General features: G+C 46.7%; 1 protein-coding gene across 6 annotated transcripts in view; it reads left to right on the top strand.

Annotated features, from left to right (window-relative positions):
• The window catches only part of NRAP (nebulin related anchoring protein), a 70,374-nt gene that overhangs the window by 26,888 nt on the left and 15,704 nt on the right, over positions 1 to 27,782 (top strand). For all 6 annotated transcript variants that reach the window (XM_081268601.1, XM_081268599.1, XM_081268600.1 and 3 more), the window contains 17 exons: positions 189 to 290; positions 2,958 to 3,155; positions 4,119 to 4,223; positions 7,100 to 7,198; positions 9,052 to 9,156; positions 10,578 to 10,685; positions 12,664 to 12,975; positions 14,130 to 14,234; positions 16,990 to 17,088; positions 18,651 to 18,755; positions 19,498 to 19,605; positions 20,149 to 20,262; positions 22,384 to 22,581; positions 24,176 to 24,280; positions 25,443 to 25,541; positions 27,087 to 27,191; positions 27,554 to 27,661. In XM_081268601.1, coding sequence (XP_081124727.1) covers positions 189 to 290; positions 2,958 to 3,155; positions 4,119 to 4,223; positions 7,100 to 7,198; positions 9,052 to 9,156; positions 10,578 to 10,685; positions 12,664 to 12,975; positions 14,130 to 14,234; positions 16,990 to 17,088; positions 18,651 to 18,755; positions 19,498 to 19,605; positions 20,149 to 20,262; positions 22,384 to 22,581; positions 24,176 to 24,280; positions 25,443 to 25,541; positions 27,087 to 27,191; positions 27,554 to 27,661 — 2,175 coding nt within the window. The remainder of the gene's footprint in view (positions 1 to 188; positions 291 to 2,957; positions 3,156 to 4,118; positions 4,224 to 7,099; positions 7,199 to 9,051; positions 9,157 to 10,577; positions 10,686 to 12,663; positions 12,976 to 14,129; positions 14,235 to 16,989; positions 17,089 to 18,650; positions 18,756 to 19,497; positions 19,606 to 20,148; positions 20,263 to 22,383; positions 22,582 to 24,175; positions 24,281 to 25,442; positions 25,542 to 27,086; positions 27,192 to 27,553; positions 27,662 to 27,782) is intronic.

Here is a 27,782-nt window from a genome sequence, read left to right as displayed (position 1 = left end):
CAGTGGTCCTGCTGAAAAAAAAATAATGACTGTTAACATTGTAAACATCGCAGTACTTTAATCTTCTTCTGGATCCACAGAAGACGGGGAGGTGTTTTCTCAGAACAGTTCTTGCATTTGTTAAACCGAGCCCCTTGGACGGCAAGGTTTCTCTCGCACTCACAGTAGACTTGCTTTTTTCTCTCAAGATTAAATACAAAGAAGAATATGAGAAAACAAAAGGCAAAGCCATGGGAACAACCGACTCGAAGCTTCTGCACTCCCTGCAGGTGGCCAAGATGAGCAGCGAGGTAGATTCCCTTTCCACCTGCCCCCCCAGCCCTTTACCTAAAGTTATGTTACTTTCAAAGTTTTTCCTGGCAACTTCACCTGGTCATTTAGGATAGCACCAGCAAACCGTATTTTTGATTTCTTCTTAGTATTGATTTCTGTCTGCAACTCTTTTCTTTCCTGACTTGTGTAAGAGGTTTGCTCACTTTCTTTATTTTACTGAACATGCTCTTCTTTTAAAGTAGAGGAAGAGTGTAGCCCTCACTGTGACAGCCTCTGCCGATCAAGGTACAGAGACGTTTGGCCACAGTTATTTAATCCACACAGGTTTACCAAGCAGTTACTATGGGCAAAACACTTAGGAGACACTGGGAGCTCCTAATGAGTTTCTTCGTCATGGAGCTTAGTTCTGCTGGGAAAGTGGCTTAGTCTATTTTTTTTTTTTTTTGCTATAACAGAATATATGAGACTGGTAATTTATAGAGAAAGAGGTGGTTTATTCAAGACTGCATTTGGTGAAGGCCTCATGTAGCATCACCGTGGTGGGAAAAGTGGGCAGGCAAGAGAGTACCTGCAACACGGAGAACACAAGTGTGGCCTTGCTCTTCATAGCACATTCTTTTTTTTTTTTTAAGTGCTCAAATATCTATTAATCAGATAAGCATAGTTATAAGTATCAGTACATATTTTATAAGTATTATTATAAAATCTGAATAGCAGAATACAGCATGCTAGTCTATATAATAATCTCTGATGTTTATATCACAATGTAGTAGCCCATTCTTGTGATGACTAGTCTGGTCCCATGAGGGGGAGAACCAGCTCCCTACTGAGACACAGTGTCTTCTCACGTGGGCTCTACCCCCATGACCAAACACCTCCCACCAATCCCCACCTCCCCACTGCCTCATTGAGGGATTAAGCCTCCAAATGTGTTTTGGTGATGGGAAACCATGTTCAAATCTAGCAGGGAGCTAGGCAGTAAACATCTAACTCATTGTGGCAATGTTCTGGAAGAATCCTGCAATCACAACATACATGGTGTTCAAAGTGTTTACCAAACAACCAGGACAGCCCAGGCTCCAACCAATAAGAATGATGCTGCTTGTAAGCAACTCTGGTGGCTGGAGATTAATCGTGGTATTTATCACTTAACAAACGGGGGAGGAAATCCTTTGGGGAAGGAGAGTGTGGCTAGAAGGGACACACCTAGTTTCTAATAAGGTCTTCCCTGCCAACACTGAGCAGGCCGAAAGGGCCCTCAAGCACTGAGTTCCTGCTCTATGACCACTGCTCAAAGCTGCAAAGCCAGCTTATGCAGCTCTGAAGGTACAGGTGGACATAATTACCCCACAAAGCCCTTAAGAGGCCGTGGCTTAGCTGGGCACATGGCACACACCTGTAATCCCAGTCGTTCAGGATGCTGTGACAGGAGGATTGTGAGTTGAAAGCCAGCCTGAGCAAGGCACTAAGCAACTCAGTGAGACCCTGTCTCTAATAAAATACAAAATAGGGGCTGGGGTTGTGGCTCAGTAGTTGAGTGCCCCAGAGTTCCATCCTGGTGTATCCCTCCCATCCTGACAAAAAGAGGTCATGATTTGAATGGAATATGTGCATTGGCCTCTGGATGTGTCTACAGAACAAGCCCTATGAAATGCAGTCATGAAGCATAAAGAGGCATGGAGAATTTGGCTTAGTTTAGACAGAGAATGAATTGGTATTTTTATGCATTTGGAGCAACTGAGGGTCATAAAGATGGTATCTTGCCCAAAGTCATAGGTAGTCAGGATAGAGATTAGACCCCAGAGCTCGTGCTAGCTGGCCTACCTCCTTCTACTCCAGCACCCTACCTTCCCCACCACATGCCATCCTCATCTCTTACCTCCATCACTATGATCACCACCAACACCACCACCATAATTACCACCACACTACCATCATCACCTCCATCATCACCACCATTACCACCAAGCTCTTTATTACCACCATCACCACCAGACCACCATCCTCACCATCACCACCATCATCATCATACCAGGATCCCCATTACCATCATCATGGCAACCATTACCACCATCAACCTCTATCATCACCATCAGGACCACCATCTTCACTATCATGGCAACCATTATCACCATCATCAGCATCATTACCACCTTCATCAGTCATCACCAACATCATCATCGCATCATTACTGCATCTCGTCACTGTCATCCTCATCACTTACATATATCATGTGTTTGCTGTGTGACAGTCCCTGGACTAAGCACATTTCTGCTCCTCTTTCATATACTTATTACAACCGTTTCAAGGAAAATGAACCCTCAAGGAGGTGACATACCTTTCCAGAGGTTTCCCAGCTGGTAAAGGACAGATCAGGCTTGAGCTTAGGCGTAACTGGATCTGAAGCCCGAGCTTTGTTATTCTGCTTCTGCAGATAGAGTGCCCTCCTGGAGCAGCCAGGTAAAAAGAGTTAAGATCCATAAGAGAGAGGTATCCCAGAGACAGGTGGAGCCACAGCAGCCTACAACACTGGCTTACAGAGCTAAGCTCTGAATCAGACCTTTCTTAGAGATGGGTGGCATCGAAAGTACCCATTCCTCCTGAAAGCCTGGGAATCTTGTGTTCTCACATCACTTCTGCAAGAGCAGCCTTTAGGTAATGGGCCTTGCTTTGGTACACCCCAGGTTGAATACAAGAAAGGCTTTGAAGAGAGTAAGACCCACTTTCACCTGCCCATGGATATGGTAAACATCAGGCATGCTAAGAAGGCCCAAGCTCTTGCCAGTGACCTGGATTACAGGAAGAAACTGCACGAATACACCGTGCTGCCTGAAGACATGAAGACTCAGTGGGCCAAGAAAGCCTACGGGCTCCAGAGCCAGGTGAGCCCTCCCTCACTGCCAGCTGTGCCCACATCTCACAACTAGATACACTCTCAGTTTGAACTTGTACATGAGACTATTACATAACCTAGAGGACTAGGAGGAACTTCTGGAGATGTTGGGCCCAGGGAGGACAGGAGGGAGGCCGAATCATGACAGCACAGACTCAGGTGTGATGGATGGAGGTGTGGGGCTCAGGGCCAATGGGGAAAGTTAAAATGTGTTGGCACAAGCAAAGGGGAAACAAATCTTGGAAATTCAGTAGGTTGACAAAGAAGGTCCTTGGTCAAAATATATGAGAAATGGTCTTTAAAAATTTATTAAATTTTTTTTGAATTTATTAAGATTCTTTAGAATTTACATTTTTAAGAAGCCTACAATTTATTCAAAGAGTAATTTCAAATTTATCAAATTTTTAAAATTTATATTTGTTCTTTTTAGTTATACATGACAGTAGCATCTATTTTGATATATTTTTTGTAAGCATGGAATATATATTAATTCTAATTGGGATGGAGAAATGGCCTTTCTGTTAAGGTTGTAGTGTTTGAACATTTAAGTAGGACATGATATTCTTTTTTTAAAAAAAATTTTTAAAGAGAGAGAGAGAGAGAGAGAGAGAGAGAGAGAGAGAGAGAGAGAATTTTAATATTTATTTTTTAGTTTTTGGCGGACACAACATCTTTGTTGGTATGTGGTGCTGAGGATCGAACCTGGGCCGCACTCATGCCAGGCGAGCGCGATACCGCTTGAGCCACATCCCCAGCCCCAAGACATGATATTCTTACTACGAGGCAGGCCCAATGGCTTTACCTCCCAAGCAGAGAGGAGGGGGCATAAGGGAGGAGGGGGCAGTTCTTCTGGGAGAAAAAACGCAGCATCGAGAGCTTCCTGACTCCTGCACCAAATTTGTCCTGTCTGCACCTGTGTCTGTGCTGAGAGCCGGTGGTGTTTCTCTCGCAGCTGCAGTACAAATCTGACCTGGCGTGGATGAAGGGAGTCGGGTGGCTGACTGAGGGCAGTCTCAATTTGGAACAGGCCAAGAAGGCTGGACAACTGGTCAGCGAGGTAACCTGAGCTTATGCGCCTGGCTTTCAGTCGTTCTCAGCCCAAGTCACCGAGAGTGACCTTAGCGTCTGATTCCTCCTCCTCACTCCAAGCTTTTATTTTAGATGTGATTCATGGGAGAGTACTTCTTCATTTTACATTTGCAGCACATCCTGAAACTAACTTTCTACACCCTTAAACTTCCTGGAGAGGGATTTTTAAGAAGCCTACAATTATCCAAAGAGTAATTTCATACAGAAAGATTGTGCAGGTTGAGCATCCCTAGGCTAAAAGCCTGAAATCTGAAATGCTCCCAAATCCAAAAGTTTTTAAGCACTAACATGATGCCCCAATAGTAAATTCCACACCATGAAACTTTGTTTCACGTACAAAATTATTTAAAATATTGTATACTCTGGGGCATAGTGGTGCATACCTGTAATTCCAGCAATTCAGGAGCCCAAGGCAAGAGAATTATAAGTTGGAGGTCAGCCTCAACAACTTAGTGGGACCCTGTCTCAAAATCCCCTGGATACATTCCCCAGTAACACACACACACAAAATAATTATATAAAATTACATTGAGACTATGTGGATGAGGTATATGTGAAACATATATGATTTTTTTTGTTTAGATCTGGGTCCCATCCCCATGATACCTCTTTATGTCTATGTGAATATTCCAAAATCCAAAAACATCTGAAATCCAGAAAAGGCATTTTGGATTAAGGGAAACTCAACTGGTAATGTTTTTCTTGTGTGAGGAGGATGTGATTGCTTCTGAATCAGAGTCTGATAATTGCAGTGAGCATTCTCTTTATGCCTGGGCCTTAACTGCCTTGCTGACTTCAGACACGTCACTATCCTGACTCCTTTTTCCTGGTATTAAAATGAGAAGGTTGAACAGGACTGTCCCCAAGGGCCCTGGAGCCCTAAGCCTGTGCATCTCTTTATGCCACGGAATGGCAGCAGGCAGAAGAGGACTTTGGAAGGACATTTAATTTGGAAGTGTGACTATTTCAGGAACTTTGTTTGGGATCTTCAAAAGGGATTCTTGTCTCAGTGCCAGGAAGGCTGAGTCGGCATATCTCTTGCAAATGATAATAATAGTGATCAAATAGGTACCATTATGGACTGATGATAATTGTCTAATCACTGGTGCATTTGATTGACCACTTTGAGTGCATTAATGCAAACTGCTATTTATAGGTTACGACTGTCCTATATGGGTAGATATGATGATCCTATTACTATTACCATTTTATGTATGAGTAAAGTGAGACTTGAGTCAAACTTTAGGTGGGTAGCAACCTGGGGTTTGTACCCAGTTTGGAAGACCTAGTGCCCTAACTGTTGTCCACTAGGCAACAGGTAATGTTGCCCAAAGCATATTTTGTCATTTATTCTTACCTTTCCACTGCCCTTCTCTCAGACAAAGACATTTAGAGCCAGTCTGTATAAATAAGGAAGGTAGAAAGAGAGAAATAATCCTTTGAGGTTCCCACTTCCTAGCTTCCTGGAGACTTGCTCATTTCCGGGTGGAACAATGAAAGCCTGTTCTGTCTTGGATAGGGGTGCAGTCTGGAGGGGGACCCAGGCAGTGGGTCCTTTATCCTCAGGAACATCAGTTTCTATCTCACTTCTTGTGCTGGCTACAGATTTTTAAGCTGTTTGGGGCCAAGAGGATTTTTCCCCTTCACTCTTTTTTATATGCCAGAACAGATTTTTGCCTCCTTAGAAAGTAGTTAGTAAGTAAATTTGAGCAAGGCAGAGTCTGGGGGGACTGGAAATGTCAAGAATGGAAGAGCAATGTGACATCACATGGTGAGGGGGTTTTCCTATTCTACACAGTGAAACAAGGAAGGAAAATTTGAAGACTCTTTAGCATATTTTCTTTAGACCTTTTTTTATATAAAAGGGAGGAAATTTGGAGCTCCCAGGGTTCCAATCAGTGTTTTGGGTCCAGTTGTTCTATAATGCTCTTGCTAACGTCCCTGAGAGTTTGGGTGGCCCCGGGCTGTGAGCTCATCTCTAGTGTCCCCCCTACCACGTGAAGCTATGGCCACAACCCGCCATCCTCAGAGGCCACCTTTCCCTCCACTTTGGCAGTTCCGGTGGAAAGTCCAGAGGAACTAATTAGTCTTCAGGAAAGACGAGAAGTTCCCACAGGGGGACAGAATTAGCACATTTGACAATTTGCCAGTGAATCTGTGGCTGTGAGACGGGGACACGATAAGAACAAGACCTCCGTGATCTGGGAGACGAGACACTGTGAGGGTGAATCGCACCTGAGCACCAGCCTTCTGCTTGTGGCCCCTGGTGTTCCTCCTTTCTGTAGCCAGTGCTTCCTGGACAATCGTAGTGACAACAATGACAGTGGCGATGGCGAGTTCTAAACACATTGCCAAGGACTTGGCTCACGTGGGAGGAATCGCGCAGAAGCGCTGCCCCACCCCAGAGTGAAGGAGCTTCTGCTGTCCCTATGGTATAGTCAGAGCACGGTGGGTGCAGGTCTGTAGGGACACGCCCCGTGCCATGGAGCTGATAAGAGACACAGGGGAGGTTGGAACCCAGGTCCTTGTGGTTGCAAAGGCCAAGTATCCTCCACTTAACCCTCCTATGTCAGATCTAGATTTATAAAATGGAAATACTTGGTTGCACACAGTGAATTACAGTCTCTGCCCCAGGAAAAACTAAAGTTCCCACCCAGTAATAGCCATGAAAACACCAGCGCAGGCTGACTTGGGGCCATGTGGTCCTGCTGGAGCTGCAGGACCAACTAGAACATTCTTCCCAGGGAAACGCTTGGGTCACAGAAAGTGTGTGCACACATGTGCTGTGTGCATGGTGGTGGGGGGCAGCCCAATTATAATGCTGTGGAGTCCTGTTCCTTTTAGAAAAACTACCGGCAGAGGGTTGATGAGCTGAAGTTCACCAGTGTGACTGATAGTGCGCAGATGGAGCACGCCAAGAAGAGCCAGGAGCTGCAGAGTGGGGTGAGTCCCGGGCTGCCCTCTCTCCACCAGGCTGCTGTGTCATGGGCCTGGGAGTCTTCAGGGACAACAGCAGGTGCTGCCCAGGCACGACTCAGGAACCAAAGGACCTTTCCCTTAAACAGGCTGGACCTGGCTTTCCTCATGCTTCCAGGCTGCATCTGGGAACTGGCCACTGGTCCCTGCTGCTTTGCTCACCCCCCTTTTCCCCCAAGTGTTAGAGATAGGTGCGGGACTGTGACCCTTTTCTGCCTTCAGGATTCCTTCTTTCTTTCTTCTTTCTCTTTCTTCTCTCATCAAAGACTTTAAATCTTGGAGAAGGACATTTGCCCGTGAGATGTGTGCCGGTCACGCTCATTTAACCTCAAATATGGGCGGCAGAACAGTGAGGCGCCATGTACACTATTTACAGATTAGTGTCCAGCACTGAATGGATGCCCTCTTCTCTACAGCCTGGCCAGGCCCTCTCTAGTTTTCCTTCCTAAAGGTCCAGGTCCCCCTGCTGTAAAGGATGCCAGCAATGTCACTCGGTCAGTGGAAAGCCACTGTTTGGAAACTCAACTCCATGGTGGGGGGAGGGAGAGAGAAAGAGCAACAGGAGGAGAAGTTCACTCCTACTGTCCTTTTGGTCACTGCTCCCTTCCTGGTATCAGTGCCTCCCCATGCATCAAGGTCATGAAGGCACAAGAGGACAGAGTGCTCCTTATCTCTCCCTCCCTCCTGTGCTCATCTGACCCCCTGGTGGGCTATTCTGTATGGCCATGCACAGTGTAAATGACAACAGCTTGGGGAGGTCAGTGGCTTCTGGGGAACAAAGGTATGAAAATAGAAACCTTAGAGGGGTCTGCAGGTTGGGCCCTAATTTAAACCTAATTTACTCTATTCTGCCACCTAGTGTCTGGCCTGGTGGTGTTTCTCTTTAAATTGTTTTTGTTTTTAATTGTAGAATATTTGTACCTACTTTTGTGGTACAGTATCGTAATTTGATACATGGGTACTGTTTTAGGCAGCTCTTTTGCTGCTGTGACCAAAAGACTTAACAAGAACATTTTTAGAGGAGGAAAAGTGATGTCAGTCCCCAGAGGGCCAACTCCATTGCCCTGGGCTGGAGATGAAGCAAAACACCATGGTGGACAGGTGTGGTGGAAGAAAGCCGCTCAGGACTTGGTGGACAAGAAGCAAAGAGAGACAAGCTCAGCTCACCAGGGACAAAATATATACCCCAAAGGCATGTTCCCAGTGACCCACCTCATCCAGCCACACCCTACCTGCCTGTGGTTACCACCCAGTTAATCCATTCAAGTGGATTAAAGCACTGAGTAGATAAAGCTCACATGACCAAATCATTTCACCTCTAAACTTTCTTGCATTGTCTTACACATGGAGCTTTTGGAGGATACCTCATCTCTAAACTATAACATGTACAATGTGTAATGATCAAATCAGGGTAATTAACATTTCCGTCTCCTTAAGTATTATCATTCCTTGTTAGCAAGGTCATGTTGGGAATTTTCAAACTCCAAATAATTTTCTAGTTATTTGGAAATATACAATTAGTTGTCCTAGACCATACTTGCCCTTGTGTATACAACTTTAGAACTACCCTGTGCCATCTGTATTGTAGGACCCATTACCCATCCTCTATCTTCCCTTCCTAGCCTTTACTCTTCCTGGCCTCCAGAGACCTCTGTTCTACTCTCTATGTGAGCTGCTGGTTTTGGTCCCTACAGATGAGTGACATCGTGTGTACTTGTCTCTGTGTCTGGCTTCACTTGGCGCAGTGTCCCCTAGTTCCCCACCTGCTGCAGGAGTTGTAATGCCCTTCCCATCACCCCCACCTGCTTCTCTCCCAACAGGTGGCCTACAAGGCAGAGAACCAGCAGTCTATCCACCAGTACACCATCAGCAAAGACGAGCCTCTCTTCCTACAGGCCCGGGCCAATGCTGCTCACCTCAGCGAGGTACCGCAGGGGGTGTGGGCAGCCATGGGCTCTGCTACTTGTGCCTTTAGCCACGCAGCCCACCAGCCCCATTGGTGGTGTCTGTGCCAACCGAGGTGACTGACATGGGGTGGTTCTAAACGTTGCTCCCTAGCACATCTGGTTCCTGGGCCTTGTTCCTGGGGAGGGGCTGGCGACCTTCCCTAGCGATGAGCTGATGGCGGACTTGAGGCTCTGGGTGGATCCTGGGGTCACAGGGAGTGGTTATTCCAGGGGTCAAAGTTGAGTAGTGGCAGAGGGGAGTGGGAAGAGCTCAGAAGTTGGCCCTAAACTGCTTGGGTTTGATCCCCGATCTGTCACTGTCCCAGGGATTTGACCTTAGACAAATTCTTTTTTATTGTTGTTCTTTATTATAATTATTCAATCATACTAACTGTCCAATTAGTGGGCTTCACTGTGACATTTTCCCATACATGTGTCTGTCCTGTTGACTCCGGCCGCCTCCCAGGTGCCCCCTCTTGCCCTCCTCTCCCCGCAGGTCCACTTCTTCTGTCCTTTAGCCCATCTTCTGTTTTCTGTTGTCTGGATTTTTTTTTTTTTTTTTTTTTTTTTTAGTTTCCACATAGGAGAGAAAATGTGTGATACTTACCTTTCTGTGTCTGCTTGTCTGACTTAACATGATAACCTCCAGTTCCATACATTTTGGACAAATTCTTTACTTTGAGTTGTCCCAGGAGTGGAACGAGGCTAGCCTTTCCTCGCTGGGTTTTCATGAGGGTTCACTGGGCAAATATGCATCAGGCACTGGAAGGAGCATGCACAGTGGCTTCCCTCAGGTGGAAGAGTATCCATAGTCCTGTCTCCCCTGCCTCTCTCTTCTAAGGAGGGTCCACTCTTAGCTCTCCATGCAGCTCCTAGGGCTTTGGGGTTCTGATCTGGGAATAGGTGGTGGCGAGGATTGGAAGGAGAAACAAATGCTAAATTGATTCCCACACAGAAAGGGAGGGGGGCTTCCCAAAAACAGACTTTGAAACCGGGAGGTGGGTGTAGAACAGGGAACAGGAGGAAGGAAAGGCCCAATGGATGGAGAAAGGGTATAGCCAGAGCCCTGCCGCTAGGGGCACGTGGACAGACACAGAGGACAGATTTCCCCCAAATTCTGTGTCGTGCAATGCTGCTCTGCCTGTGGCCTGTCTTTGGGGGCTTCACATATTCCTGATATGTTCAAGGCTTCTGGAGTTTAATGTCTTCTGATTGAAGCCCTGTGTGCCGAGGGGTCTTCGGCCACCAGCAAGGAGGCCTGCGTGTGTTCAGTCTGTGTGAGCCTGGGGCTTTCAGTCTCCAGGGAAGATGTGATTGTGGTTTCTTTGTTAGCAAGGTCATTTCAGAGTCTAGAGAAGCCCTCTCACAGAGGATGATCTCTTGTCTCCTAAATCCCCCAGAAACGGTACAAGAGCAGCTGGGAAAACCAGAAGGCAAGAGGGTTTGAGCTGAGTCTTGATTCCTTGACCTTCCTGGCAGCCAAAGCCAAGAGGGACCTGGCGAGCGAGGTGAGTCAGCCCCCAGAGTGTCGGGGGGTGTGGGGTCCTGCTGCCTAATGTCTGGGAGGGTCTCAAGGAATTGGGGCAGGTTCTTTATCCCCCTGAGCCCCAGAGTTCTTATGTGTAAAGGGGGATAATAACAAGCATGGCTACCCTTGCTAGTTCCCTGGGAAAGCACTTGCTGGGCCTCTGTGTTGGTAAGTGGTAACTTAGTAATAGTACTAGTAAGAGCAAGAATCCAGGGTCCTCACTTTACAGATGTCCAGAGATGGTCCATGACTTTCTAATGTGATTTATGATGTTCTAAATGTTTCTAAATCTGCTGTAGCCATGGTTAAAAATATAGGTTCTAACCAGGTACAGTGGTGCACACCTGTAATCCCAGTGGTTTGGGAGACTGAGGCAGGAGGATCTCGGATTCAAAGCCAGACTCAGCAACAGTGAGGCGCTAAGCAACTCAGTGAGACCCTGTCTCTAAATAAAAATACAAAATAGGGCTGGGGATGTGGCTCAGTGGTCAAGTGCCCCTGAGTTCAATTCTGGAATCAAAAAAAGAAACAGAATATAGGTTCTGATGTAAGACCTTGGCTACAACCACAGCTCTGTCACCTCTCAGCACTGTTATTTTGGGCAGATTGTTTAACCCTTCAGTAATTAACTTGCTGGTAAACAGCTAATTGCAAAATGGTCATGTGGAAATGAAATGAATTGATGTGTATTTATTTATTTGATACTGGGGATTGAACCCAGGGGCACTTAACTACTGAGCCACATCCCCAGCCCTTTTTATATTTTATTTTGAGACAGGGTCTTGCTAAATTGCTTAGTGCCCTGCTGAGTTGCACTGAGGCTGGCTTTGAACTTGTGATTCTCCTGCCTCTGCCTCCTGAGCCACTGGGATTACAGGCATGCGTCACTGCGTGCAGAGATGTGTGTTGTTTTATAGTCCAACGTCATCTGTTATGAGCCTGATGGGAGATAAGGAGTTTGGGTCAGAGCATAAGTCAAACTCTGCTTCCTCCATCATGGAAGTCTTGCTTTAAAAACAATACAATAACAACAAAACAAAACAAAACAAAAACCACCATTTGAGCCAGTGGCTTGGTCACATGGTTGGTTTTCACTCTGACATGAGCTCCTTACCTTGTAGTCAGCAAGCAACATTTTGCAAACCAGTTTGTGGATGCACTTTGAGTGGCACCTGGTTACCCCATGACTGGCTCAGTAAGTGTGCAATAAATAGTGGCAGATGTTGATGATGTTGCAGGCAAGAGATGAGTGTCAGGTCTCCTAATGGAGTAGCAAAAAGTTGAAAATAGTGCCACATAGTGTACATGCTGCGGTTGCCCAAGCATTTCCCATTGACTCTCCTTCTGGTTGTCTCTGCTCCTGGCCTAGTGAATTCTTCAGTTTTCAGGAAACATACTCTTTTTAATTCCCATATTCCTTGAGCTCCTTTCTTAAATACCAGTTATATGTTGCCTATTCTATGTCTTTTTCATTTCACGACTACTTTTTAAAATCAATTTTCTCACTCTCTAAAAAGATTTAGGGGTGGGGGTATAGCTCAGTGGTGAAGCACTTGCCTAACTTCTATGTCTGAGAAAGAAAAGAATTTTAAAAAAATTTAAGGTTATTTTTGTGGGAGAAAATAATAAACCCAGGCCATTTAAAAATAAATCCCGAAAGATCTCAAATTATTAGAGAGGAGTTGGAATTTCATAAGAAAATTGGTAAAAGACTGATAATGGCTGAGCATTCAGGAAGCTGCCAGAGCTTTTGGGCAGACAAGGTAAAAAAAAATGGAATTAATGGGTAATAATATTTTATCTCCTCATTTGATGAAAGGAAATATATCAGTTGTCCAAACTCTAATTCTTTTAGGATTATGTCAAAGGCTTTGTTCTAACTCACATGCCTCCAGTTTGAATCTGAACAGCTCCTAGAGGGGATTCTCACGTCTTGCTGCTCTGCTGCCCTCATGTAGGTGAAGTACAAGGAGGACTATGAGAAGTCCAGAGGGAAGCTCATTGGGGCCAAGGGTGCACAGGGCGATTCTCAAATGAGCCACTCGCTGCAAATGTCCAAACTGCAGAGCGAATTGGAGTACAAAAAGGGCTTCGAAGACACCAAGTCCCAGTGCCACGTCTCCCTCGACATGATCCACCTGGCGCACGCCCGCCAGGCTCAGCACTTAGCCACAGACATAGGCTACAGGACAGTGTCCCATCACTTCACAGCGTTGCCCACGGACATGAAGGTGGAGTGGGCCAAGAAGGCGTATGGCTTGCAGAGTGATGTAAGCTCTATGTGTGTGTGTGCACGTGTACACGTGGGTGCTAGTGCTGGTGCAAGTGTGTCCCCCCCCCCACGCTTCAAGACAAGGTGATGCTATGGGATGCCTGTTTCTGGCTCCCTAAGTGGAAACACTTTAGCTTCCTGCTGGATTAACCTTTATAGAAATTATGCCCATTTTAAATTCCGCACTCACAGAAAATCACAGAGCTACTTGTTCCTTCTTGGATTCTGATCTATATACGTCTTCCAGGTTTCTTTTGACCACTAGGGAAAATGTATTTGTGACATTCTTAGCTGTGGTTGGCTAAGGGAGAGTGTCACCATGGCTCCCCAGTTTGGGAATGACCAGATGGCCAGCCTTCAACAACCTTCTCCTTCCCCCTTATTACCCACCGGGTGCCGTTTTCTGTCTTTAGTAGGCTCTTGTGCAAAAATGTGGGTGAGTGGAAAAGGCGGGTCAGCTGCAGCCAGACTGTTCCACACACGTGTGTGCTCATGTGTCTGTGTGTGTGAGTGTGTGTACTCACACTTTTTTCCGGGCAGGACTGTTTCATGATCCACAGATGATAGGCTAGTTGGGAGAAGTGTCCATTTAAATAACTGTCCATTAAAACTACTCCTTCAATGGCAAGTAAAGAAATGAGAAACATCTTCCTCCTGCCCCCCACCGTGGTGGAGGGCAGGAATTGGCACCGTGGGAAGCCTTGGATGTCTTGTGAAATTCCCTCCAGTAGCTCCCGCCTGAGTTCTGTTACAAATTCTCATTTATTTCTCCCCTTCGTGTCATTTTAAACAAGAAAACTGGAAGTGCAGACAATGAGGATGCTCTTCTTTCCGAGGTAGACCTGAGTCCCCGTAATGAGGGCCAAGGTGGGTTTGGTCCCTCCTGCTCTACCCCCAGGAGTGTGGGTGGGGCCTAAAGCCCAGCTCCACTGGGAGGGCTCCAATTAAAGAGGAAATTAATTTACATTTGGAAGCCCTACCTGTGACTGTGCAGAAATGGATAAGACAAGAGTGGCATATGATTTGACTCAGCTGGCACCAAGGGGACATCGGGAGCCGTTAATAGCCCTTTAAATGTCTGTGCACCAACAATGGCCTGCCTTTTTTTTTCTTTCTTTCTTTCTTTTTTTTTTTCTCTCTCTCCTTTGTCAGAACCAATACAGGGCAGATGTGAAGTGGATGAAAGGCACGGGCTGGGTCGCCACCGGGTCATTAAATGTGGAGCAGGCAAAGAAGGCAGGAGAACTCATTAGCGAGGTGAGATTTCCTGACAGCGTGTACCAGGCCTGGCTGCATTAGGCGTGCGGCGTTTCTGTATAAAATTAAAATAATTTCCACTCAAAAGGCAAAGAAGAAGGCAAAGCCACATGAAAGGCCTCCGAACCCGGACTAGGGCTGGTAATTAGAGGGAAACCACATACCAAACACACACCAGTGGGGGCCCATAGAGCCCCAGCAAAAACAAAGTGGGTGACAAATGACATTATGAATAATAATGACAATCAAAAGGAGCTCAATTGCTACCCACCAACTTACCTTTTTAATGAAGCAGCACAGGAGAGATGATGAAAAGATACATTTATTGCACCCAGAAAGCGCTTTGTGTGACTTTACGCCCGTTTTCCTTCTCTCTTTCGGCCACAGTGTAAATAGTTTTTGAATATTCACGTGGTGTCCGACGTGGTGACATGGTTGGTGCTTTCTTGTGAGAGTAGATTAGATTCTACTGAATTTAAATCTCACTCCTGCCAACTTATAGCCACCCTGGCTGGACCCGAGGGCTTTCCTGCTTATAAAAGGAGCCATTTCCCCACCTTTCAGGACAGTTCATTGAGCAGCAATTTTAAAGACTTAGCACGGTGGACACTTTGCTAACTCCGTGCTGTAGGGAGCTGCCTGTGTCTCTCTCAGGGTGTTTAGCACCCTCTCTGAAACCCAGATGCCCATAGCACCTTCTGCCTCGCTGTGACAACCAAAGAGGTCTTAAACATGGCCAGATGTCCTCCAGGAGGCAGAATCGCCACTGGACTGGGTGCCCCGCGTCATCCGTGGCTCCTGCTCACGCAGAGGCCCCCATCAAACACCACCCGGCCCTCTTCATGTCTGTTTGGGGAGGGGCTTGCTCAGGAGGCAGGTGAGCATTCGACTAACTTTGGGGTACTCTGATCTTTCTGGATTTTTGTGGGCATCACAATGGCCACATCCCTTAAATGCTTAAGCTTTGGCAATGAGCATCCTGGGACGCTGTTTTGAGGAGACTTTCTGACTGAACGCACAGTCCACACAGAGGGACACCCATGCTGGTTTTTCAAGCACACCTGCTCTGCATTGATACTTTCCCAGGGGAGAGCATTCTAGTTACATGACACACAGCAGGGTTGATTTCAAAAGTGGCCTCACCCAGATCAGCGTCAGGACCTTATTCAATAACACCTGAGGCTCAGAAGGTCCTCAGATCTCAGTGGGGACAGTACTGCCCTAAGTTGTTCTGTAAAATTAAGGAGAGACCCTCTCAGGCAGATGAACCTGCAAAACTTAGAGGAACAAACATTTGGGTTTGATGATTCATGATCCTTACCTCTCAATTTGGGGCCTACTCATAAAAGGAAACGAAGAGTAAAGACCGCCATCTGCATAACTGGGCTTCAAAGTAATTCTGGTATGAGTCTAAGTCTGGCAGCCAAGAAATCTTTTGGCAACCACTTATCCCTTGGTGATTTAATTTATGACATCATTTTGCAAACTTTCTCAAGGGATTTGGTTATCTTTCTTAATGTCTTTGTTTCATACCAGCCCTCAAACTTCAGGGAGAAATGGAAAACATCACTCAACAATCTTTCCCAACTATCACTTCAGGCCACCAGGTTTTTAAGTTACTGTTCCCTTGAGTTGACTTCTTAACTGTCAGAGTGCCAGGCATTGTTGAAAGAGCCACAGGTGGGCATGCAGGCATACACCCATACCCCCACCTGCACACACACCCTCCGCATGCCTATGGTATAAAGCAAGAGTCAGATAACCTTTTCTGCAAAGGACCAGAGAGGACCAGATAGTAAATATTTTTAGCCCAGCAGGTTTTATGGACTCTGTCACAACTAGCTGAAAAATGACCATATGCAATACATAGGTGAATGATCATGGTTGTGTTCCAATAAAACTTTATTTACAAAAATGGGTAATGGGCTACATTTGACTGCATCTAATTTGACCTAGCACCATACGCAAAAGCCCAACTAGGATAAATAAAGGGATATTTATTAAATAATTATTTGATTTGGGAAAACAAACTACACAGTCCTATTAAAATAGCAACTATTTCAGTTCCTGGGAAGAATACTTTGATTAAAGGAAAAAGGAATTAATTTAAGCATGATTTTCAAAACACTTCAAAATTGGGTTCTAAGGCCTTTGCCAGCATGTGAAGTTTTTTTTTTGTTTCAGTGTCTCTCAATTTATGTGGTGACTCATTCCAATCATAGCACCCTTTTCTTATTTAATATTTTAAAGAATTATTACACATGCTAACCGAACCATCCTCTTAAGTGATTGGCTAGTGTACGTTCCCTGACTGTTAAATGCCAGGGTTTTGACTGTGATAATGTGTGCCAAGTCCTTTTATAGAAAGAAAATAGAAAGCTTCAATGGATAAGTAACTATGAACGCTCTCAGAGCCGAACTAAGATATGTAAACAACTGCGACATAGTATTTGAAGCCCTATAAAAGGAATCCTTTCCTAAGTGTGAATCCTACAGTTTTTTTACTGGTATAACCTAATTCTGAGATGTTGTCTTTGCACCAGGTAGAAATACTTTAATGTTAATTGACATGAGGTTATTCTTAAATTGAAACAAATATTAACCTGAAGGCACCTAGGATATAAAGATGGAGGAAGCAGAATAATAATTATGTTCACAAATTCACTCTAATCTCAAGCAACCTATGATTTTCTCTTTCAAATGGCATGAAAGAGCAGCACAAAATTCACAGCTTTGATCTTTTCCTGCTCAACAGAAGAAGTACCGTCAGCATCCAGATGCTTTGAAGTTTACCAGTATTAAAGACACTCCGGAGATGGTCCAGGCCAGAATTAGTTATACCCAAGCAGTGGATGTAAGTGATAATGTATATACATTATGACTCTAAGAGTGGGCCCTTCTTTCAACAGTGCGATTGAAGCGGAGGGGATCTTGGGCTTGCTCCTTCTGTCGTCCTAAGGATGAAGGAGCTCCTTGTCCTTTGCCGAGTCTCCCTTTAGCGGGGGTGCGTCCTCATTAGGATGCAAACAGGGCGTTCCTGCACTTAGGATGCCAAGTGGGGCTCCGCACCCCACTGCCCCAAGATGCTCTCCTTCCTGCCCATTTGCATGTCTTGAAGATTCCATGATGAGTCCTCCCCCCCTCCTTTGTTTGAAAGTGTTATTTTTCAGAAGGGAACTTGGGGTGAGATTCTTGTTAATTGGAATACCGAAGCCATGCTTAGGGGTCTATAGGACCCAAGGGCAGGAATAGTTCTGTTTCCCAGACTTTGAAAACGATTTGAATCTGATTTATGGGCATTAGCCTGGCTTTCAAGACATTTCCCATATTCCCTTTATAATGTGGAACCAAGGTTTGACCCTTTGCCCTCTCAGTGCTGGGTTCACAAGAGACTAAACAGAATGACAAGTTCCTATAAAAATTCACTTTGGGACATGGATTAGCTCTGGCCAATTCAATTGAGAGGAGCCCATGGCTCTTTGGGTAAAGCAGAGCTACATTTTAAATTTCTTCAAATCGTTCAACTTGCCACATGGAAAATTCCCAAACCTCATGGGTAGGGGTTTTAAAATTCTCTCCCTTGCGTCCCAACACATCATTCCGACTGTGCCTTATTTGACAGGAATTCTGAAATGGGCTGGGCGCTTGTCAGAATAGGCAATGGGATGATTTCCAAGCTTATGGGCTCAGGAATTTATAATTTCTTGTTAATCAGCCCATCAAAATCAAATTGAATTCTGAGAAACACAGATGGTCAAATAGGAATTTCTTCGGAGAAAAACAATACTTGCTTCCTCCTTATCCTAATCACCTCTAGGGGGCACTGCTGTGATACGCAGGAAGTTGGACACAGCAGCTAAGATTTGGGATGGAAAAGCCTGGCTTAGAAACTTTCTCTGGTGACTGATGCCAACTCCACATGCCATTGCAAACTACAAGGATGTCAGAAGCCAAAATCAGAGCTATGGGTTAAAAGAGCCCCATACCCACCCAGGGGAGGTTTATTAGGACAAGAATCCTTGAGATGGGAGAGGGGACAGGGATGGAGGCAGAGGAACCCCACAGACAGGCTTCTGCCTCCTCATGCCCTCTCGCCACTTTTACTTAATAACCAAATCACTGGATGGAAACTGGACTTCGTTTTCTTGTTTGCACTCACCTCAGAGGTGTGCTAGGAGTGGCGTATTCACAGAGGGGGAATATTCTGAGCTGTCATATTCCGAGCTGGAAAGTAGAATTGGGGAGAGAATGATGTGCACGTTGCCATGTCAGCTATAAATCTGGGTGCAGGCAGGGTGCCCGCGATCCTGTGTCCATGAGGACATGGTAGCTACAGCACCTTGGTCTCCTGGAGTGCAATGTGGCCAGTGCATGGGGAGGCTCTGGGTTTAATGCAAACCCTCTCTCCATCCACAGAGGCTGTACAGGGAACAAGGAGAGAACATAAAGCATCATTACACGCAGACCACAGACCTGCCTGAGGTGCTGCTGGCCAAGCTGAATGCCATGAACATCAGCGAGGTGAGGTTGACCTGAACCACTAGGGACCTGATGCAAGTCAGAGTACCTTCATGGGCATGCACCATGCCCAGTGCTCAAAAGGTCCTGGGCTGGTTTTAAGCTCTGCTCTCACCCTCTTGAAACGTGTGGCCATTTTGAACAAGGAGAGCCACACTTTGGTTTGCATTGGGCTCTGCAAATGATGTAGCTGATTCTGCATAAGTGTTGAGTTCATTGCAGAGAATGAGCCAGGGAAGACAACCTACCTGCCTCAGAGCAAAGGGATATGTACCAAGGAGCTGAAGTATGGAAGTATCTCAGTAAAGCTGAGTACGTCCGGGGCTGTTCCAAGGAGATGCCTGGGGGCTTAACTCCCGTCCCCCATAATCTCTATCTACATTCCTACATGCCACTCCTATTCTTTGATAGAGACATTTGGTTTTTCTTTATCTTAACATGAAGAGCTATGCAAATGCAGCCTTGCACCCCCTTCTTCCAGTCAACATGCTGGTCAGAAAAATATGGATCTGACTCTTTGCTTTTAACCCCTTTCTCTGTGGTTTATCTGCCAACAGTGGGTGGGAGGCAGGAGCCCACTCTGAACATTTGTTCTAAGCCCCAGTGATCTCCAAACCCAACTGGGGTTAGGATTGGGGTGGGGGGAGAGAAGCCTGCCACAAACCAGATTCCCACTTTGGTAAACCAGAGTTTAGGAACCACCGGGTCACATGAAGGTCTGTATTTGTACACATCTTTCTTCCAGACACGGTATAAGGAATCCTGGAGTAAACTTCGAGACGGTGGATATAAACTAAGGTTGGATGCCATTCCGTTCCAGGCAGCAAAGGCTTCTAGTGAAATCATAAGTGATGTGAGCATCCGATACTATGACAATGTTTCATCCTACCCAGCTTTAGCTCTTTTTTGCCTCTAACCCCTGCCTTCTTTTGCCTGTGGATAATTTCCTCTCCTCTCCGAACTGACTGTGTTAGGGCAATCAGATAATGACCAGTGCAAAAGAACATACCTTACAACAACAAAAAAAAATTCCCTAGCCGGGGGTACAAAGCCAAATGCTGGACTGTAAACATGGACCCCGGGCAGATGAAATGTACCCTCCACCAAGAGTTTTCACAAAGGGAGTCTGTGTGAAGAGACCGTTAACAATGCGTGCACCTTCTTGCAGCCCGGGCCGCCCAAGTGCTAATGTGTCCTGCCATTTCATAGCTGAGCCCTTTAGTCATTGGGAGTCTTGCATATGAAAGAATAGACCTTTTGACAACTCCCGTGCGTTTTCTTTTAACTCACCCAGTTACTGTCAAAAGAACAAAACATTTTTGCCCAATACCCACCTCTTCCATTCCGTGTCCCTTGTCCCCGAGCTGTTACTCTCTCCCGCTCTCTTTCCCTTTAGTACAAATACAAAGAGGCATTTGAGAAAATGAAAGGACAGATGCTTGGCTCCCGGAGCTTGGAAGATGATCTCAGCCTTGCACATTCAGTGCACGCGACCTCACTGCAGAGTGATGTAAGTAGGAGAAAATGCGACCGGAGCCGGGGGCCCCGCTTAACCATGCTCATGGCACAGCCAACACTAGTTGTCACTTGTCCTTGTGGAAGTGGGCATTGGTTCTGTTGTTAAATTGCGTTTCGACTTCAGCCTCTTCTGCTGTCAAATGAGGTTGGATGAGTTGACCTCTTAGTTCCCTTCCAGGCAGGACATTCTTTGATTTGGAACACTGACCACAAATGGTGGCCTATGGCCTGCAGAGGTATTTTGTTTGGTCTGTGGAGTGAATTAGCTGCAAACATTTAAAATCGGAAAGTGTGACATAAAAGTTTGAGAAGCTAGACTGGGTTCCTGAAGGCCACCGTGGGTTGAGGTTGCTTACCAACAGCTTGCTGGTAGCTCCCTACAGAGGGGGTCTGTGCTCTCCTGGCCAGCAGCTGCCCCTCCTCCTCTGCCTTTTCCTTCACTTATTTGTGCTACCTGCACAAATGTGGGCATCAGAGCTTGCCACCACCCTTAGAGTTGATCCTGACCCCTGGGTGTTGGCACATGTGTGTACATGCTGTCTCCTTGCACTTGTGAGCTGGCTAACGCCATTGGTAACATCTGCATTCAACATGTTACGAAAGTCCAAATGCTTTCATGTACAATGTCTCATAAAACCTCAAACCATCTCTGGGAACTAACTCTGCCTTGTTATTCACCCTGGTTTCCTGATAAGGAGATGGAGACTGTGTTGGTTTGCATCACTGTGACCAAAATACCTGACAAGAATAACTTAGAGGAGGGAAAGTTTATTTTGGCTCATGGTTCAGTGGTTCAGTCCATGCTCAGTCAAATCCATCGCTTTGGGCTGAAGGTGAGGGAGAGTATCGTGGCGGAAAGGCATGATGGGAGAGCTCTGCTCCATTCCTGGCAGCCAGGAAACAGAAAGAGAGAAGGAAGAATGGGGCCACAGGGAAGATGCACCCTTCCAGGGCTCACTTCCATGACCCCCGTCTTTCAGCCATGCCCCACCTGTCTACAGTTACCCCCTGGCTGAACCATTCAAACTCAGATGAACTGATAAGGCTACAGCTCTCATAATCTAATCTTTTCTCCTCTGAACATTCTTGCATTAATACGGGAGCTTTTGAGGGACACCTCATATCCAAGTCATAATTAGAGACTGGGTGGTTCAGTCCCTTACTTAAGGTCAACTAGAGAGGAGCAAGGCCAGGAAGTGGCGCCAACTCCATGTCTCATTCTCTTTCCACAGCTTTACACGTTCTTTGCTATTTTATTCTCTGTCTCGGTTTCCCCATTTCTAATACCCACCCCCCTTTCTTTTTGTCCTGTGACTATGGGGTTGGGCATGAATTGTGCTTGGCCTTGTGCTAGAGCGAGGGCAGGATAAGTGGAGTGGCAATTTAGGGTGGGGTGATGGAGCTTCAGGGAAGCGATGGGAAAGATGGAGGAGGACGAGGAAGAAAAGGTGGTGATTACGCACCTGACTCCCGAGAGGGCCCTGGCTGAATTCACAGGCCTTCCAGCAGCTCCTCCAGGAGGGTATGGAGCCAGCGGTCTGGAGTGGGCTTCCCTTACCTTCTCAGGATATGCGTGGGGTTTGGGGAATGTCCATCCGTCAGGGCTTGCTGTCCAGGCATCCACCCTACTGCTCCTGGCCCTCAGGTTGACCAGGAAGTCACCTAATATTTTGAGAAAGTTCTTCCTTAGTTACTGTGAGATGAGGATCCTTGGTGTCTAAACCCTGAACCTGAGTGGATGGTGTGAAAAAGAGTAAAAAGTGGACAGGGTCCAGGGTGGCCGTGCATCTTCATACCTCTGGAAAAATTAGATCTAACGAATTGAGCAAGGAGATCACTGACGTTCTATCTGGGCCTTGTATTCTCCCCTAACAGGGGAGCTGTGGGCCTTCTTTACCCAGATCAATGACCTCCAAGAGCTGGGGTGGTGAATGGCAGGACTTGGAGTTGAGCCCTGCTTATTAGGCCATTCCCCACAAGTGAGGAGCACAAATCCTGCCAGGAACATCCCTGGGGCTGACCTGGGACACTTACACTGCAGTAGCTCTTGCTGACAGTCCCATTGCAAATGGTGGCTTTGAAATAGCCGCTGTTGATCTGTTTGCCCCTCCAGGTGAATTACAAGAAAGGCTTTGAACACTCAAAGGCACACTTCCATCTGCCGTTGGACATGGTAACCCTGGTGCACGCCAAGAAGGCTCAGACCCTGGCCAGCGACCAGGACTACAGACATCCACTGCCCCAGCACACGTCCTTGGCAGAAGACCTGAGGCTGCGCTGTGCCAAGAAAGCTCACAAGTTGCAGAGCGAGGTAAGGAGGCCCGGCCTCTCCCTCAAGGCCCTTCTTCTCCCAGGTCTGATTGTGAAGCACTGGCCTGCGGCTCCTGACAGACATTGGGGATCCTAAACGTGCCCCTTCTTCTGAGACTCAACCTGAGAGTTCCTGCACAATTACATGAGTCAATAAGGACAACCACCACTTACTGAGTATTTTTGCTCAATTCCAAGCAACCGTGTTTTCACACATTCTCTTGTTTAATCCTCACACTAATCCTGAAGGGATGGTCTTCATCCCCACCACACAGAGAAGTTACAGTGAGATGCCAAGAAGATAAACGGCTTACCCAAGATCACACAACTGTACCTGAGAGAGGGGGGTGCTGGATTTGAACTTGAGGTTTAAGTGGTGGAGACGCCCCTAGGGTTCAGACATTTTCACACTCAGGAGTTGCCAGCGGCTTTGCCTCTGGCTGCACATTGGATGGAGGGTTCCTTTTGGAGCTTTCTCCACTCCTGTCCCCCCTTCTGGGGAGCACTAAGATGTGTCTATAGACGCTGCTCAGGGCCCATCCATCAGCTGACCCACGTCAGGGGAAGCGAGCGCAGGGGAAGGTCTGGGGCATCAGAGCCCCTTCTTTAGGCCTCTCCTGGTGCCTGTCCTCTGCGGCAGGCCAGGGAGGACTTGCTGGCTCTGGAGGAGAGGCAGCTAACGCTCCTCTGCAGCAGCAGCAACAGCAGCCTGTTTTGCTCACACCTCTATCCCAGGTTGCCAGGTGTGCGTGCTCTGAGATTTGCAGGTAACGGGCCTCTGTAGGAGAGTAGAACACCACACGAGCCCCCGTTCCTGGTTTGGCGGTGCCAGCGAGCCGAGCGGCGCTCAGGTCTGGTATCTGTCGTCTCTTGGAGTTTTATGCCTGTGTACGTGTTTACTCAATGACATCAGCTGTCAGGAACCTGAGAGCAGCTGTAGGAACCAGGGAGCTGCCACGCTCATCCCGGGCCCCTTTGTCACTTGCACAGAGCCCTCGCTTGCCCTGCCTCCTGTCGTGATGGCAATTGGAAGGCAGAAGGCCCAGGGGCCACCTCGCTGGCTGAGGGGAGTGACTTTGGGGACACTTTAAACTGTCATCCCAAATCACTCTGGTACACACGCTCGCCCCTATCCAGGCAGGCTCAGACAGGCCTTTGCCAGAGTGTTTTGGATTCGTTTATTCGTTTTTTCTTAACCCATAATTAATTAATGGCACCCGCTGCTGCCGGGTTTTGTTTTAGAAGACCTGTTAAGCCATTTGCACGCGCGCCCCAAGACGACTGACTTCCTACCCGCAATCCACCCCAGCGTTTATTTTTTGATAGCTCACATTAAAATGAAAATCTGTCTAGCGTCAATACCACAGCTACTCTGAGACAAGTGACAGCAGAATTATCTTCTTCTGACCTACATTTTCCCCCCTAGTGAGCATTTACCAAGAAGCATCTGTGCGATCGCTGAGCATGGTGTGTCTGAGAGATGGACGCGGCCCTGAGTTCTAATTATGACAGATGCTATGTCACAGACCTTTGGCTTCTCCTTGCTATTGTTCTGAGGGTTCAGCTTTTCTGATTCTTTGTATTGTTCCTTACAGAATTTGTACCGCTCAGACCTGAACTTCATGCGAGGCGTTGCCTGCGTCGTTCCAGGCACGTTAGAGATTGAAGGAAGAAAGAGGGCATCTGAGCTCATCAGTGAGGTGACTGGGACTGGGGTGGGGCTGTAAGGCCAGTGGGAACTTAAGTTGTCAGAGTGGTGGCTCACCACCTAGCCTCTTACCTGGCTTCTGTCCTCACTGATTCTTCCATGCAGTTAGATGCCCTTGAAGATGTCATTGTGGCCCTGGAGTCAGTTCCTGTATTAACATGTAACGATTATCCACTGTCCCTTTGAAAAGTGGCCCTGTGGTACAATGCAAAGCCAACAGGCTTTGGAGACCAATAGATAAGAGATGGAAGTTTCAGACCAGTGTTCATTTGCTGTATGCCCTCAGACCAGTGACCAGCTCTCTCTGAGCCTCAGTTTCTTAATTAGTCAAATGGGAATACTCATGCCTCCCCATTTAGCTTTTGTGAGGACTCACACTAATCTAAGCACAGTTCATGTGTCAGCTATATGCAAAGTGTTCACTATAAGATTGGTGGTGATTTTTGGTTAAAAAAAATATGCAGTGCTTAGAATTCTGCACCCCTGGGTAATGTAGCCCACAGGACTTCTTTCCACAGTCTATGCAAGGACAGGGGCACATAATGGAGGCACAGGAGTTGAAGGTGTCAGAGTGCAGCCCAGGAGCTCCAGTGGGTTCCCAGTGTGCATCCCGTGGGAGTTTAGGTCTTGTTTGTGCTCCATTTCTTCAAGGAAGTCACTAAAATGAAGGTTTCTTAAGCTCATGATGCATCAGAACCCTGTTTGGAGCTTAAAAGAAAACCCAGAGATGTGGGCCCCACTAGTGACTTTCTGATCCTCAGCCTCCCCAGTAGCTGGGATCACTGGTCTCCTGGGTCGTGTGGCAGGTGCATGGTCAGAGGCTACAAAGCTGGCCCTAGTGTCACCTCAGGCACAGGGCAACCGGGTCTCTGTTCGGGAGCAAACTTCAAATTTCAATAGTCTCGTTTGCTTTCATGGCAAAGGCTAGCTCTCCCCTTCCCCCTCGTGAGTGTCTGGTTCAGTCCGCCGTCCTGTCCTCCTCTCTGCTTCTTCATTCCCGTAAGTTGGGAGGTCACAAGAGCAGGGGACCGACTGGACTCTGGAGCGACAGGCTTGCAGCCAAATGAGTCTTTAACTAGTATTCCAAGAACTGGTTCTCCTCTGGGTTTAAACCTTACGGAGTCGTCTTCTTCCTTTCACATGTGTGGATTTAGAGTAAATACCGTCAGCATCCTGGGTCGATCAAGTACACGACTGTGACGGACACCCCCAACCTCCTTCATGCAAAGTTCAGCAACCAGATTACCAACGAGGTAAACTCTCCTATGGCTTTTAAAAAACTGATGTTTGTGGGCTGAGGGAGGAGGAAGAGCCTGTGTTTGTACGGAGGCTTAGAAAGCAAAGAGCATGATGTGCAGAGTCTGAATATTGTCCAGAGGGAAAGAGGAGCAGTTGGGTTAGTCTGTGGTCTTGCTCCCTTAGGGCTGGCTTGGACCAGCCTCTGCAGTGTCCCCTGGGAGTGCTCAGGCCTGAGCCACTGAATCCAAAGGTTATGTCATGAGAGCCTCAGATGATTCCTTTGCACATTAAAGTCTGAGAATTTCTGGTCTATAATTCCTTTCTTCTATCTAGGCAAATATGGAGTAACCAATTTTATATTGTCACTGTGGGGAGGATCTGTGGTTCTGCCTGGACGGTCCCAAGGCTCAGGGTTCATCAGTCTTCCTGATCCCTGCCTCCTCTCCTTCTCACTTGCCATTTACCTGGCTCTAGCAAAAGGAAAAGAATGTTACTCCATAAGTTGACTTTCCCACCCTTTTGATCCTACTTCTTTCACTGACCTGACATAGGTGTGCTGACAGAGATGTAAATATTGAGTTGTCTTTAGGTTTTAAGATTCTCCTGACTGTGACTTTTAGAAGTCAAGTGAAATTTGACTATTGATATGATATATATATTTTTTAAATCAGAGTCTCTCTAAGTTGCTTAGGGCCTTCTCAGTTGCTGAGGCTGGCTTTGAACTTGCTGTTCTCCTGCCTCAGCCTCCCAAGTAGCTGGGATTACAGGCATGTGCCATCCTGCCCTGCTTGAATAGAATTGATACTGTTAATTTCCACTTTCACCCCAAGTTAAGAAGTAAGAAGTGAGCTGGAGAAAAAAGTCTGGAGAGGTGGAATTCATGGTCTTGTTCAGTGATGTTATCAGTTTTAAATTCTTATTTAACCTTTCCTGCCATCTTGAAATGTGGCATTCACAGGAGCCACGTTTCAGATGCATGTTTCAGATGCAGTGACAATATCTTTTATGATGGCTTCTGGCCTCGGAGAACTCAGCAACCCTTTAGCCCCCTTTCTAACCGTCAGGATCGATGCTCTGTAGAGGGCGAGGCCATCCAGGGCAGCCCTGGCGTGGGCTTGCTCATGGGGAGGATCCCTGGTGTCAGGAAAGGACACACACCAGGATTGGGCGCCCCCTTCCTTCAGGCAGGGCTTCTTCTAAATCTCTCAGGTCTTAGCATCATCTTATACTTTGTCCCCAAGGACAAGGTCTGTGTCATGAGAAATGTCAATAGCATTCTTAAATTTACGTCATTCCCTGGCCTACTATTGAGCAAAGAAAATAGCAGGCTTTTTATATATTTCTCCTATTTCACTGATTTGACCCATAAAGACTTGAATGGGAGGAAATGTCTCCTTGGAGGTCGCAGATGTACCTCTGACATTGAATGACCTTTTGCTGTCATGTTTGCCCAGTTATAAAAGAGGAGTGTCTAGCACTTCAGAAACGCATAGCACTTATCTTCTTTCTTTCTTTCCTTTCTTTTATTTAATTTTTTTTTTTTTTCCGGTTGCGGGCAGCGTCTCTATAAAACAGCTGGAGAGGATGCTAGACACCAGTACACAATGACCCTGGGTCTGCCCGAGTTTGTCCGAGCAAAAACAAATGCGGCCATTCTGAGCGACGTAAGCCTGTCCTTCTGCTCAACTTGAGCATGCTCCCAGCGATGCATGCTTGTGTGTCTGTGAGGAGCCCTGACAGTGACTTTTCTGGCATTCATAGGAGCCATATTTCAGATGCATGTTTTAAATGCATGTTTTAGATGCCCCTGTGCAACCCACCTACCTTTGCCCAAATGCGTCGGGTGCATAGGTGTGCTCAGAGCCTGCCGCAGGATGTGCTGAGATTTTTCTCTGCCAAATAGGAAGTCTTTGCTTCTCAGAAGTTGGTTCTGGAGCCCTGTGCTACAAATGAAAGGGGTAGCCTTTGTTCACTGATTCATGTAATTTATTTTTTTTTTAAAGATGTACATGTGTTCCCACTTTAGGCAAAATACAAGGAGTCTTGGCATAATCTCCGTGCTCAAGGCTACAAGCTGACAATAGATGCGCTCCCCTTCCAGGCTGCAAGGGCCTCTGGGGACATCGCCAGTGATGTGAGTGGAATGTTCTGACCTTCCATCTTGCCTAATCTCTGTTAACTTCATGTAAAACAATGTCTGTGGCTGATTTCCCTGAATTAAAGCAAATCTATAACCATGAGAGACAGGATGTCAC

The sequence above is a fragment of the Spermophilus citellus genome (assembly GCF_964194105.1).
Source record: "Spermophilus citellus genome assembly, chromosome: 15".
Taxonomy (NCBI): domain Eukaryota; kingdom Metazoa; phylum Chordata; class Mammalia; order Rodentia; family Sciuridae; genus Spermophilus; species Spermophilus citellus.
The sequence above is the reverse complement of the archived record's forward strand: the minus strand, read 5'-3'. Positions and strand labels throughout refer to the sequence as shown.